Below are 15,477 nucleotides of genomic sequence, written 5' to 3'. Positions count from 1 at the left end.
AGGAAACTTGGCGACGCGTCCACTATTCGTTAATGCACTCGTAGCGTCGTCTCGCCAGAACTTCGCCGTGACTGGGCTGGCCTCCAAATGAAGCGTAATTCAAAGCCTCGACCGACTCGCCGCACCGGGCGCTGTCAGCGAGCGTCTCGCTTCTACTCGCGCGATTTCGTAAATAGCCGGCCAGCGGAGGCGAAAAACAAGCCGGTCGCGCACGCCGACCGACGAGTGTGGGCGTGCCGCGCGGAACTGCTCCCGTGACGTCATGGTTTGGGAGGCGGGGCGACGCTGCGGGATTGGCCTCCCCGTGGGCGTGGTTCGCGGCGGCGGCCGTACGCACCGCAGCGCCGGGGGCTGGGAAGGGAGCGGGTGTAGGCAACACGCTACGGGGAGTAGCAGTGCCTGAGCGCGCTCAGTGCGAGTGAGGAGTCGTCCCGCAGCGTGCGACGATGCTCCCGGGAGCAGCAACATGATGGACACCGCCGGCAGCCTAGGCCGGCCGCGCACGGCGGCTGCGGCGGCCGCCGCAGCCGCCGCGGCTGCCGCGCGGCTCGACACTTACGACCAGGAGCTGGGGGTGTCCGAGGCGCCGCACTTTCAGAACGGATTCGCCATGCACACCCCCCACCCGCACGTGTCGGCTGCCGCCGCGGGATATACGGCCGCCGTGGCCAGGGACTTGCTGTTTCGCGGCGCTACGGACCTGGGGCCGCCGCCTCCGCACCACCACCATCACCACGCGGCGACCGCCGCCGACGGCATGTTTATGCACCATCATCACCACCACGCGGCCGCGCAGGACCTCTATTCGTCGCGACTGCCGCTCACTGCGGCCGACGTGTATCGCGGCGAAGCGTTCCAGCCGCGGCCCGAGCCCGTGTACGCGACTTCGATGGGGGGCCATCCGCACGGAGCCTTCTTCCGCTACATGCGGCAGCCAGTGAAGCAGGAGCTGACCTGCATGTGGGTGGAGCAGCCAGCCATCCACCACCACCACCATCCGCATCACCCGCATCACGCGCAGCTGAGCAGCAACAGCCCGCGCAAGCCGTGCGGCAAGAGCTTCTCGTCCATGCACGAAATCGTGACGCACCTGACGGTGGAGCACGTGGGGGGACCCGAGTGCACCAACCACGCCTGCTTCTGGCAGGACTGCGTGCGCAACGGCCGCCCATTCAAGGCCAAGTACAAGCTGGTCAACCACATTCGCGTGCACACCGGCGAGAAGCCGTTCCCGTGCCCGTTTCCCGGCTGCGGGAAGGTGTTCGCGCGGTCTGAGAACCTCAAGATCCACAAGCGAACGCACACAGGTCAGTCTTTAAGCACCATTCTTATTTTGGCCTGCGAACAGTTCACGAACACGACGGCATGGGCTCATTGAGGAGCATATATTTTCTTGCAACTCCGCCGTGTTTACGCGAATAATCCCGAAAGAAGCAGCTCATCTAGAACTTGCTTCACTGCGGCCCGCTCGCACCAATTAAGAGAAAATATCGCGGTTAGCGAACAGCACGAGTGGCCTTCGCAGATCCCTGTCTCCGGCTTGGGAAATCGCGCATTCGTGAACAACGCGTGTGAACGACCTGCAGGTTTATAAACTCCAGCCGGGAACCCTGTGTTTGTTTCTATAATTTCAACTCGAGGAGCGCGAGAGAGAGAGAGAGACGTGCAGGCGTGCCTTATAGAGTCGCGCGCCCTTTTCGTCGAAAAGAAAACACGACGCGCATCGTTCATTACACTCGCCGCAGGAGATCTCTCAAAAGCGTAGGCGTGCACGTATCGGCGCATCGCGCAGATCGAAAGTCCAGCGGCGACACAGCAGCCTGCCGTCCATTATTTACGCCGTTAGCCACAAGGTGTTTCTTTTCGCGCAATCCGAGGAGCGAGCGCCTTTCCTTCTCTCTCCCCCGTTCACTCCATGCGGTGGCGACCGACTGCTTCTTCCTTCCGTCACCGCAGCGCGGGGGGCGTCGCGAGCATATTATGCACACATGACCCGAACGTGGACTCCCTTTCCGCTGCGTTAACGCATCGACGGCGACGATGCGGGCGGGTGTGCATCGGCCCGTCATCGGCAATTTGTGAGGCCTGCTGCCATGCTCGAGCACTCATTTGTTAACCGGTCGACAGACGCGCACGCAAACCTTGTCATTTCTTGACGCGAACAGGTTTCGTGACAAATTCTCCCCTGGTCGGCTAACCGATAGAACGGCCGTGTATTAAGCGATATGTAGACGCTGTCTCGTTGTAAAAGCGTTAATGAGGGATTGTTTTAGGACTTGGTGGGTGGCGCCTGTTTGACTTTATATATTCAAAAAAGCGCCTTGCACGCGTATGCAAAAACCATATTGCTAAAAGAGTTCCTCCTCACTTCTTAATGCTAATTCCTTGTTTGTTCGACTATATATACATGAATAGGTAGATCTGTTAAACGAAACCAGCTGACTAGGTATTATTATTATTATTATTATTATTATTATTATTATTATTATTATTATTATTATTATTATTATTATTATTATTATTATTATTATTCATGGAAGTGTTCGAAGTAACCACCCCCTTGTGGCGTTCACTAACCTGTCGACAATAATCTGGGGGTTCGACGTGACTGTGCTCTAATTAAGAAGTTAACACGCAACCTCCAAAACCAAACGATTCTTCCGCGTAAAATATTTACAATATTAAGAAAAAAAGAGGGGTGGGACATCGAGTACTCAGAAATGATGTGAAATGCAATGAAGCTGTATTCCATGACAACGGCAACAATTAATAGTCATTGCCCGCTAATTAACAAGTAATTTGAAACACTTTCTGGCGTGTTAAAATTGATCAACGCATTGGTACGGGCGTGCAGTATTGGTTGGATCTTATAACCTCTTGCGTAATTATTGACTTAAACGAACTGCGGACGCACCATTTTGTGCTAGCAGGAGGCAAAAATCAATGACCACATAAAAAATAACACACCATATTTAGTAAATGAACATTACCGAGATGTTTCAAAATTATTATTGCAAAGCCAGCAAAAGCCACAATTCAATGACAACGCAAGTATATTACAGTGCACTTTAACACTACACACCGAAAAAATATTCCTCGTGCATATTTCCTGTGAAATCCAATGAAGCGAAAACATCCCGTATAGTAAAAATAAAGAGCTCAATTTCAGTACTGTTTTGGTGTTTAAAAAAAAAACTGCATTTGTATGTATTACTTTAAGTAAAACAAAAATGTGATTATAAATGGTAGCGTTTGCAATCAGCCGGCCGTCGATGGTTTCCTTGTTACTGCATTTTTTTTTTTAATTCTGGTGACACGGTGTAGACTTTAACCAAGTGCGCATAACAGATATCTAAGCGAATATAGCATGCATACGCACAGGCACGTAGGCAAGGGGGGGGCCCGGGGGGCCCGGGCCCCCCCACCGAAATTCGTCCGGCCTTCTATATTCCCGGGCAACTTTTGTTTTATTTTTGCCATGGAAATACTTTCTTTCGAACAATTAGGCCTTGGGCCCCCCCCGAAAAAAAATCCTGGCTACGTGCCTGCATACGCACACAAGTTATATGCGAGACGGTATACGAAGAAAACTTCACGTCTTTCAGTTATAACTGCGCACCGCTTTCGGCAACACATGGTTTGCGCAACGCAGAGAGCATCCAGACACACATATTTCGTACATGCAGATACATATTTCAGCAAGATGTACCTTTAACCTTCTCTTGTATAAACCGAGAGATAATGGAATGCAAAACATTCTTCGTTTGGTTTTCCTTGGTTCCGTCGGCGGCATTTAGATAACCTCGTCTCGGTGCTGCCTTCCATAACGAAAATACGTACCCGCCCCTCTTTAAAAAGAAGCCTTCCGTTATATATATGTATACACGCACTCCGTATTATATGCATAAGTCACGTCTTTGCACATCTGTTTAAATGTTGTAGCATACTTGCCGTGTTTTTTTTTTTCTGTTTTGTTTTGTTGCGTGACTAAAGGCGTCAGTATATTATCTGGATATATTATCCTTTACGTGTACTTACTGCGTTTCTGTTACGCTCGTTAGCCCGATGGTTAGCAATAAAGACTTCACTTGTACGAGGAAAGATACAGATTTGTGATTTTATTGGGACCTGGGACAGGGGTGAGGCGCAATCCGCGAATTTTATATATTTATGTCACTCGAGTCCTAATGCGCGTTAATTATTTGGCATTTTGTTGCAGTCACTTGTGTTTGATCTGTTTATGTCTAAGGTGTGTGTCTCCTATAGGTATCGTTCATCTCCTTGCCTTCATTTGAAGAAACACCTATAGTCTGAAATAGAAAACCCTGCACAACACAAGGCTTCTATAGCACCATATTTTATTAATCTATTCAAACGTAAAATCATGAAAATATCAACGAGATGCTGCTGTTTATGTAAAGGGACGCGAGACGCGTCGTTTACAGGCGATCTCCCTCAAAACCGGACGTGTGAATGATGTTGAAATTCAAACGTGAAACGTATCTATGCTCTCTTTATAAAGGTCAGTGGTGTTAGGACACCGTTTTTGCATTCAGCGTAAGAGCGATTCCAAAATAGGACTATCAAGCCAATGTTTAGGGGAACGGATGGTCAACATGCGTGCGCTGCTTTCTTTGCATAACGATGTTCTCTTATAAAAGAAAAAAAAAATCAGGTTATGAAAACACTGATGTAAGAGTTCACTTGTATCTGTGCGTTCATATAGAAATGTTTGAGGTTGCCCAACCTTCCGATGCATGCGTTCACGGTCTCTTCCACTGTATAGGTATGCATGTGAGAACGTGATGCTTGGGATATACGTGCTGTACACCACGTCTGTCTCTTCTGTGGACGATTTCTGTATTCTATACACCAATTAAGTCAAAACTCGTCGTCCGCTTTTTTCAAGTGCGTTGCATAAAGGCCATTCAACACACACAGCGAGAGCACATAGACTATTGCTTCTGAACGCATCATATACATTTTGGCAAGGGATGAAACGTTGTACTTATACTAAAAGGAAAACTATACGTAAGATGAAATATACATTTATAGTGTATATCCTTCAAGCGGGGATTATTCAATACACGCGGGCGTGAGTTAATATTATTGGTCGAGGTATATATATTCTTTCAGCTGTCTATACTCCCTCCTTTTATGTTGTCATGTGAAATGCTCCTGTCTGGATCCCGCAGCTGAAGTGCAGTATAGACAGTCCTCGAACAGCAGCCATTATACAAAATATAGTCACTGCACCTTCACGTATAATGTCCCTTATACAGTGTGAAACAATTCTATACTTTCCTTTATATTGTTCCGAAATTGATTTAAAAACCAACAATTAAGGGCTAACGGCCCCAATAAATGTGTGTCAGGAAAATAATACGCCACACGCCTGTCAGTGACGTTTGGCATGTTTCGTTGCACATGTATGGAAGCCAATTTATTTGATGGTTATAATGAACATTCCCAAAATGCCACATAATAAAAAGGAGCTTGAATGAGTGTCACACATGTATGAAGTTAGGATAGAAAAGACAAATCATCAACAGAACTGTTAATCGGTTATGAATATAATGCCCGCACGCGCAAGCCGGAGAATCCTTCTGCCTGGCAGCGGGTGTTTACCGCAGCGCAAACACTTATGTATTCAGCTCTGCCATGAGACTCTGCTAATTCTTTATACGCCACATATCGTATAGGTACATAGTGCTTGTGATAATATTTCTCTTTTCTTATTATTTTATTTGTTCTAGTTTTTTTTTCTTATTTTCCTGTGTTTCATACTACTATCGTTATGATAAAATGGCCGGCTCTAACGTGACCTACCTTCCCCATGTTTTTTTTTTTCATATATAAATAAAAAGAACATGTTCTTTCCTTCCTTTTTATTTTCTTTTGACTAATTCGTGATTTGTCATTAAATCACGAAAAACCTGTTGGTCAGGGTAAGAACTAGAAAAAAGAAGCAAGAAATCGACGACTTGTAGAACATAATCCAGCTGCGCCGAGAATCTGGCAAATTATTTATTTACCGAGCTCACACTAAAAGCAGATAACTAAGAGCATCGTAAACCAGTTTTATTCGCTGCGTTTCGAATCCGAGAGAGACCAGCAAGACAAAAAAAAAAGAAGTAGTATGCCCACAAATGCTCACGCGGTCGCACTCATCCACCATGATTTAATCTGTGCCCGGTCAAGCGCACTCTCTTACACGCTAAATTAACAGCAGCTTCTTACTTCTTAAACCGAGTACGTCGAAGAAATGGCAAGATATGTATCAACGTTGGTTGCCGCGCTAAATTTGCCTAAATGTGATTCGTTAAATGCTCGCGCCATAAAGATGGGATCTCTGTTCTTCACGCAAGCTGTATACACATGATAGTATAAACATTTAAACGCGTGCGCCCCCTTCGCAGAGTCGCGTGGACACACCAAACTCAAACGCGCACAAACAGACGCGGATGCTATCGGCAGCTCAATCAAGTCGTGAGGCATTTCGGGGGCCAAAGAGCGGCGCAGGACATCGACGCAAAGCGAGGTATACACCGCGCACTGGAGCCGCAGTTTATCGGCCGCGGAGACACGCGCCACGCGCTTAATCCTCTTGTAGAACCAGCCGACAACTAGACCCCGCCGGCCAGTCGATCGATACCGGCCGGGCTCTTCTTGCGGCGAGTGCAGTGGCTCATTTGGAGCGGACAGCGCTGTTCAGTTTGGCCCTCCCTTTCGCCGCATGCACAGACAAACCTCTGATCGTGCGCACCATTTTCTCATGAACAAGCACAATCCGCAGCGATGTATATATATACTATACATAAACTATTGCAACGTGATCGATTTGACTTAGCCGCTCCGTCGTTTTATATATATTATCCTGCACTAACTATACCCTTCTCTTCCAAGCCTTTAGCTCCCAATAACCCAGCTGAGATAAGCTGGCTATCAAGAATAAACTTGAATCTGGGTTTCATAGTGCCCAAATTGCGTTACGATCATGAGGCACTTAGTGGAGGACTTCGGATCAATTTTAACTACCTGCGGTTCACTAACGGGCACATAATTTATGCACACGAGTGTATTGCATTCTGCATGCACCCATCGATATGCGACCGCCACGGCCAGGAATCGAACCCGCGCCCTTGTGCTTATGTGCCAAGTGAGAAATTTGACTTGGACAACATACGTCGTCTTTTAAGTATTTTCCTACTCCAGGCTGCGCCATCCTTTCTGCTTAATAACATCGCTTCCTGTCTTTCTCGCGCAACCCAGCTCAGATAAGCTGGTCATCGTACGGGCGTCAGAAGGTGATTTAGCTATAGACGTTTACGGAGCAGCCACTACTGAATCTTCTCCTCTAATAAGGCGAAAGCCATAAGTGGCTGTGTTGGTGCTGCCATCCGCGAGGTTTTGCGAGAGTTTTCGAAGTTGTAAGTTCTCGCGAAGGTCTCGTAAGGTCGCGCAAGGTTCCGTCCGAAAAACCACGCGACCTTTTCCGAGCGAGCGATGACGTCACATCATGACGTCATCATGGCGTGACATCATGATGTCACGACGTGATGTCACCATGACGTCACATATCACCAATATTTGTGGCCTCACCACACGACGTCACATAATGACGTCACCAATCAACATCGGGGCGATAGGTCGAACGTGGGCTGATCTCGGAGGCAGTGCAGCGCCACCTGAGGGGCACAAAGCTAGAGTGGAGGGGGCAGGAACATTGACATCGACCGAGATCGTCAAAGCAATTTAGTGCGTGTCTCTCACACTGCGGCTCGTTGCGTCTTGCAGCAGGTCTGGTCCCCGATTGTATAACTTAATGCAGTACCAAATGCGCGCCAGGCTTTCGCCTTCAAATATTACAGCGAGTGTAGCATATGTTTCCCATTTTTAAAATATGGCCTACAAGTTAATCGACAATTAATTATGTGCATCGGTGTACATTTATACACACTCACATGAGTGCTGCCTATATGACGTATTGTTATAATCTTGGATAGGTTAGGAAGCATAAAAGGTATACAACTCAACAGAAGCTGATGATGACTGTGGGCCGTCCGTGCCGTTTTGGCAAGGGAAAACTAGCTAGCACGTGAATGCTGGCTTGTAGTAGTTGTTCATTAACGTTATCAGATCCTGCGGCACCAAGGGACGAACCACGTGTTATCGCAAATGTCAGAAGTAAACACCAGCGAATAAAATATATCCTAAAAAAGGATATATTAAAGAAAAACAGAAAAGAATTGAACAGAGGAGTAAAATATCGCATAAATCATGCATAACCTGCGTATACTACATGCATGTATTCCTGGAACAATATATCGGCAACGCGCGAACGCGCAATTACAGTACGTGCATTGCCGTAACATCTGTGCAGTGGCTGCACGAAAAACAAAACATGAACCTCTAGCACACTTGGAATATAAATCACACTGCTACGTATGCACACACATGGAAAACGTGCAATATATGTTAAAAAATAAAACATAAAAGTTCGAACTTGTAACCACTGGCACACTACAATGCTTACGTAATCTTAGCTCGCCTTATATAACGTTGGCGAAAAATATATCAGCTCCTTTCGGATCAACAATTAAAATGTAGCCAGCATTGTGAGAATATTGCCGGATATAGCTAACCGTGTCCGAAAAAGATGTATAATGCAGATAGCGCAAGATCACGGAGAACGTAACGACAAAATACACGACTGCAGTTTGCAATATTACACAGCGACACATTAACAGACTATGACAGCTTGTGCAAGAGCAGTTACTAATGCTTATCCGACACAAATGATCGGCAACTCTAACTCGCCAATACGTTGAGTGCTTTCTTGGGGACCACGGCGCGCTTTAGATACAATGAATACAATTGATACTCATCAAATAAGCAATCTATAAGAAGGACTTAGGGAGGGAGGGGGTTCTAGGCTAATTTTAATGATGAAACAAGCCCAATATGCACGAAGACTTAGAAAGGACACAGGACTTGTTTCATCATGAACCTTTACCAACATGCCCAACTGGCAGTCGTCCTAATTTTAATGTTAGCCTTAACGTTTTCTCCCATTTCGCCTGAATAAGAATGCAGTCATCCCGGCAGGGAGTCAAACCCGGGTCTACGCAAGCCATATCCCCTATAAGCAAAAGAGGCGATTCCATTAATTCTGGACAGAAACATGGATAGGTAAACGCGTATACTAAAATACAAGGGTGTATAAGTTTACGTTTTCCGAATGAACACTGCGATGCCTGACGACGCTATTGTGCTGCTCGGAACGTGAAACCGAAGTCACGTGCTCACTGTAAGTGTTCAGGTGCACTCACGGTCGAGCCGCGAATCCCGCAGGTTCACGGAATGATGAACTTTATGAATGTAAACGACCCCTCCATCACCCCATTATTTCTTCAAACAATGATCACAGAGTAATGCTCAGCAACTATGCTTCGACTCTTTTATCGCAAACGTCGGTAAAGCGTCAATCTCAGGGATCGTCGAACTGATTCCCTGCATGTAGATTAATGGCGCCGAGGTGTTATTCACCGCTTCCGCATGTTTCGAAACTATATAGCATGAGAAGGTATATATAGCCGGCTTCCTTTTTAAACGCCGGAAGTTGTGCATCGTCGTTTAAGCTAAACAAAGCTACTCGTGACGTTATCGAGGCGTTGTCCGACAGGGGACTTTTTTACGCCCGTTTTTTTTTAAGTATATGTTGTTCAGAAGATGTTAGCGCTCTTATACAGCGCCGGCTACTCCTTTTCACAGATAATAGGATGCGTGAAAACCACAGCAATGAAACAAAAATTACATAGACGAGCACATATAGGGAGAGTTCACGGATGTCACTCAAACCACAAAGATTATCATATAATCACGAAGTCCGTTCACGTATAGAGACACGAAAAAAAAAAAAAAACAACAACACGAAATAAAGCCTAGTCACATAACGCTATAAGTTCCTATAAAATACAGTCACACGAACATCGTATATGCTGACAATGTCACTACACATAACGTCCAGTCCCTTAGCAACACTGAAATTGGCAAAGTCCAGTAGTGATTTACATATCCCGCAAATTATTGTCGGAGCTTACCATCTCTATCTCGCTTTTTGCAGAAGTACGACATTATGAACACTATCAGGGCCCTGTAGCTTCTCTATAGCGGGAAATAGCTTCGATCCCATGCTAGCATAGCCAGCAAATTTTTTCCAAGGGGGGAGTTCAACCATACTTTATGTATGCTCTTACGTGCGTTTGTATTTGTGCTTGTATATATACAGATGCAAAATTAAAGATTTTCGGGGGGGGGGGGGGGATTGAAACAACCCTCTGTGCATGTAGATTACTTGACGTGCATACTGAAACAGCTTGGTGGGACGAAAGAATGTCATAATGTCATTATCGACCAGCTCCAGCATTATAAGCCTTCTCTAACAAAAATCGCGCATAGCATTAAATAATGTCTAACACGTACGGCCTACTGCTTTCGTTACCCGCCGTCAAGTCGCTAACAGCCCCTGGTCAAACCAGCGCTAGTACGACCTATTTAATAATATATAGTTCTTTAAGATCATCCAGATGTTTCCCAGCAGCTTTCAGAATACTATCTATAGTTGCTGTGCATGGGCGGCATTGTTATTACCTGTTATACATTCCACTTTTGGCTAACATTAGTTTTTGCTCCATTGAACTAGTGTATAGCTCGCGTGGCATTACCACAATAGGAAAGCTTTATTTTCATTGCCTTTGCTTCGAAAGCTAATTCAGGATTGCGCTCCCTTATACGAACGAAATACTTGTCTTTCGCATGTTTAGGAAAACACCACCAGCCATCTCGCTTTTCCCTTTCACCCTCCGAATGAGGGATCCTAAACCATTTACGTTTCCTGCTACTATCTGTATCATCTACATGTATACATATCGTAAGTGTGTTGCCTTTATTCCTTCAATTCTCACTCCTATTTCCCAGTTTCTGTGAGTACGAAGAGGTCGCAGTTTCTGAATACATGTTCTGTCCATAAGATAAAGGTATTTTGAAAGAATACCCCAACTCCTTTTGCTGCTTCGCGTTCCTTAAGCCAGATGCTCGCGTTACGTGTATCTCTGGCCCCCGCAGCATGCACTTTCAAAAAAGTTCATATGCTGCAATTATTGTCCGTAAGAACAAAATTCAAGCCATTCAAGCGAACGATGTATTCCGATAACAGACAATGCACTTTGGCTTTGTGAATTCGGGATCTGTCGCTTTGCCTTGTATTCTTTTGTTTTCTTTCCTTTCATCTTTTGGTGACGGAAGGAAATTTGTGCACATCTTTACGACACATATTGCGGTGACGAGGTGCATTGGTCGTAAACAAGATATGGCAGTTATCGATACGCAAACGGTATAGCACTGTTATAGTACACCACTGTGGCGTGGACGTTGCAGCATACCTTAACCACGCGCCCCGCGTGCTTAATATATCGACGTTTGTTTTAGCATCATTGCTTTACTGCTACGGCGTTTACGCTGTCGTAAGTGCCGCCTAATTAGGATAAAATCGAAGAAATGCATATTGTACACGCTCTGCATGCTCACGTACCGGGTCACGTATCTGTCTGTTGCGTGCGTATGTATATACAGAAACATTTACTCTGGTAGTATGGAATGTTCGACGAACTTCTACAACTGCATTTTGTGTATACCAACAGCGCAAAAAAGAGACTAACCAAAAACGGAGAAGGTTGGGCAAGCGCTAACTCACAACAAAGTTTCATTCCTAGACAACGAGGTATTATAAGCACACAAAACATTAAAACATTACACCAGGATCCTTTACATATGCGCAATAAATATGTGCATGTAGTGACAAAGTAACTACATATATACCCACAACGAGATATCAACATACGCCATTTTCTTTGGCGAGAACTATATCGAAGCCAGAATAATGCAGTCAACGCACTTGAATGCCACATCCTGCTGTATATAGAGCTGGATAACCCATGTCAGACATGTCTTCGAGTTGGTCGACTGTTTTGCGGCGTCGATCCTCCCATATGAGATCGCGGAGTTTGGCGACGTTGTCGCCGGTTCGCGCGATTGAAGGACGACCGGCACGGGGCTCGTCTTCAATTGCTATTGCCTCAGTTTTAAACCGAGCAAACGATTGCGATACTTGCATTCTACTGAGAGCATTTTCTTTGTCGGCTGTTTTGCATTATCACTAAAAGCTTCTGCCACGTTCTTGCCGAGTCGAGTAAAGAACAAAATTTCACGGGCGCGCTTTGTTCGCGAGAATCTGTTGTTTCTTCGTGTCACAAGTGCACTAAACAGACATACACAGAGAGACGCCAAAGAACAAACTCACAGGGTCCCTTATGCATTCACCTAAGACGATTCGAAGGCGAAATCCACCTTCTTCTTTCTCTTCTCAGTCGATATAGTGATCCTTCCCCGCTCCCCTCCGAAAGCTTTCTGCGCCTAACGTGGTTTTGCACTGCCTCTAAGATCGGAGGCATCGCAAGCTTCCTGCATGTCACCTGGTTTTGCGCTGCCTCCGTGATCGGCCCACCTTTTACCATGCGACGATGTCATGAAATGACGTCATCATGTGATGCCACGTTATGTGACGCCATGAACGTCATGTGGTGACGTCATCATGTGATGATCTTTTGCATCACTCCTGTTGACCCCGAAACCGTGGGACGAAGGTCAATTTTCGTGCTTCATGAGATATATAAGGCTTTCGCCTTAATGAAATGCATCTTTGTCAGTTGACGCGACTTTGCGCGTATATATTGGCTCAGAAGAGGTCCTCCCGCAGCACCCTATAGCGGCGCAACCGCGTGCTATATATAAGCATACGATGCACAGGAGTGTGATTGAATATGGGTATGCTTTCAAAACGAACATTGCCCTTCGGCGCGCCACCAGTGTCGTTCTGACGCGAAGGGGCGTCGGCGATTACACGTACAACGCCCAGAAAACTTCGCGAAGTGAGCCATGAGAGAAGCCCCGCATCATGACCGATCGGGTGAGGCCGAAGTTCGCCAACCGCTGACAGCGCGCGCTGTAGACAGACAAAAGGCTGCTTTGCCGCGGATGGCTGCGGCATATAGGCGCACGTCTATCGCGGCTGGCATCGCAGATGGTGCGCGAATACCCGCTTCGCGAATAGCATATAACATATAAATATACTTTTATGCGTCCGTATACGCCGTTTTCGTTCGTTACGTACGCGGCGCCTATCTCTCCTCGCACGGGATGCATACGCGCCTCTATTCTCCAGTATGCGCACAGTGACCCTACAGTTCATCCGGGACTTCATGGCGCGCAGGTGGTGGACTGGCTTTGATTGACACGCCTTCCGTGGCTCGGCAGATTCTCCCGAAAGCTTGTGTTTGTATGGCTGAGAGGGAGGGAGAGGCGTCGAGCTGGCAGACAAGCCCGCCTATGTACACACACACACAGTACGCGAGGGAACCTCAGCGGTCGTCATGTACACGTGCTGCGGAAACAAACAGTGAGCCGCGTTCTTATTATTTGTGCACAACGTTCCAGCGCGTTGCGTTCAGGGTCGCATTCTTCGATCTGCGGTTGCGAGTTACTCGCAATCATTACACAATCCGCCGACAGACACATGCGAGCGTAAACGTATGGTAAAGTGCAGATGGATATATGTATACGTAGCACAAGATGATCGATATTAGGAAATGATCACTATACAGATGACATTTGTCTGAAAAGTTGTATGTCGGTGTGTTGCTTTTAGACAATGCTATTGTCATGACATTGCAGTGACTCTCTTCTCCTCTTTCATTCTTTCACACTCCCTTTCCCCTTGGGAATTACAGGGTAGCCAACCGCATATTTCCTCCGGTTAACGTCCCGGTCTCTTTCCTCTACCTTTCTCTCTCTCTCTCTCTTGCGCTTTTGTTATTGGCTTTATGTTAGGTTCTTTAGACTTTTCTCTCTAACCTTTATTATCCGGACGACGCTGTAAAGGAATTAAATAAGCGTTCAAGTGCCGTTTGTTGTTTTGTTGAGTAGTTATGCAGATAAAAACGTTAGCAGCTACATCACATCTGTGGAGGTTGATCAGATGGACATGAATACAAACAGTGGGTGTCGACGCGCTGTCGACGGCCAAAATCCCAGAAGCCATGCGTACATCAGGGTCATAGCTTACTTCAAAGATATGCCCGGCACATGACTTCAGATTTTCGCCTAGATTGTAATAGAAGGACCAATAAATGACTTAACGAACAGGCTGTAGGTGACTACTGGTCGCCACAATGTTTCAAAGGGAAGGCTAATAAATCTGATCGGAAGCATGCAGCATCAGACACACGAGGACCAAGAGGCTCGGCAAAAGAGACAACAATGCTATTAGCATTATAATGCTTATAAATGAGATAACCTGATATGTCAACATGGGAGCGCTCGCGTGTCATGTTCTCTTCTGCTTACTATGTCAGTAAGTGGAAGAAGAAAGAAGGATATGTCTGGAAGGCCCTATACGTCCAAACGTGACAGAGCAAACGAAGCTGCAGCGAGGCCGCCGCCTATTCCGTGGGGTCAGCGAAAAAAAAAGAGAGAAAGAAGAAGAAAAACAGACAAATTATTGCGCAAACAGACCAACCGCGAGAGGGCCGTCCAATGCCGCTACACGCGAGGCATCAACAGGTCGAAGAGCAAAGAAAAAAACACGATGCACTGCTCTCGGCGATCGAAACAGTGTATACGAACTAAACAATGCGGCAGCGTTGTCCAAGGGTTTGGTCCTCGTGTGTGTATACAATGTACGGGTGCCAGGGCAGCTGCCGAGGGGACATAAAACAGTACCGCGTCGTGTCGACGTCGCCGAAATGAGGCATAAATCTGTCAAGGTGGCGAAACAATGCGGCCTTTCCCCTTGCACTGGCAGGCGCACGTATCGACGAGGCGTGTATGTGCGCCGATGCAGCTGAACGAACCGCGGCATATACGCTGCAGTCAACAAATGTGCGGCCGCGCTGTCGCGAACTTCGCATGCGTCTTTTCTAACCTTGGACTTCGGAGAATGGAGTGGGAGTGAGCAGAATGGAGTCAGTGAGCAGAGTAGAGTGAGTGAGTGGAGTAGAGTGAGCGAGCGAAGTGAGTGGAATGGAGTGGTGTGAGCGCGTGCGAGCTGTGTGAGCGGAGTGTGCGGAATGGATCGAGTGAGCGGAGTAGAGTGAGCGAGCGGAATGGTGTGAGCGCGAGCGACCTGAGTGAGTGGAATGATGCGGCATGAACCGAGTGAGCGGAGTGGTGTGAGTGCGAGCGAGCGGAATGGAGTGAGTGGGGTGTGAGAGAGTAAAGTAAACTACTAAAAGAAATGACGGTGAAGGAAAAAGCTTGGGGAATGAGGAACAAGATCATAAATCAGAACATGCAAATGCCAGTTGTGCGGTTTCCTTCCTAAATACGCAGCGTGGGATTACCGAAGATTAACAACCGAAA

General features: G+C 46.8%; 1 protein-coding gene across 1 annotated transcript in view; it reads left to right on the top strand.

The window, feature by feature from the left end:
- The first annotated feature begins 377 nt into the window (after positions 1–377).
- The window catches only part of LOC119387950 (zinc finger protein ZIC 4), an 80,120-nt gene continuing 65,020 nt past the window's right edge, over positions 378–15,477 (top strand). The window contains exon 1 of the mRNA XM_037655535.2: positions 378–1,307. Coding sequence (XP_037511463.1) covers positions 467–1,307 — 841 coding nt within the window. The 5' untranslated portion in view covers positions 378–466. The remainder of the gene's footprint in view (positions 1,308–15,477) is intronic.

This window comes from Rhipicephalus sanguineus, chromosome 3 (assembly GCF_013339695.2).
Source record: "Rhipicephalus sanguineus isolate Rsan-2018 chromosome 3, BIME_Rsan_1.4, whole genome shotgun sequence".
NCBI classification, from domain to species: Eukaryota; Metazoa; Arthropoda; class Arachnida; order Ixodida; family Ixodidae; genus Rhipicephalus; species Rhipicephalus sanguineus.
The sequence above is the reverse complement of the archived record's forward strand: the minus strand, read 5'-3'. Positions and strand labels throughout refer to the sequence as shown.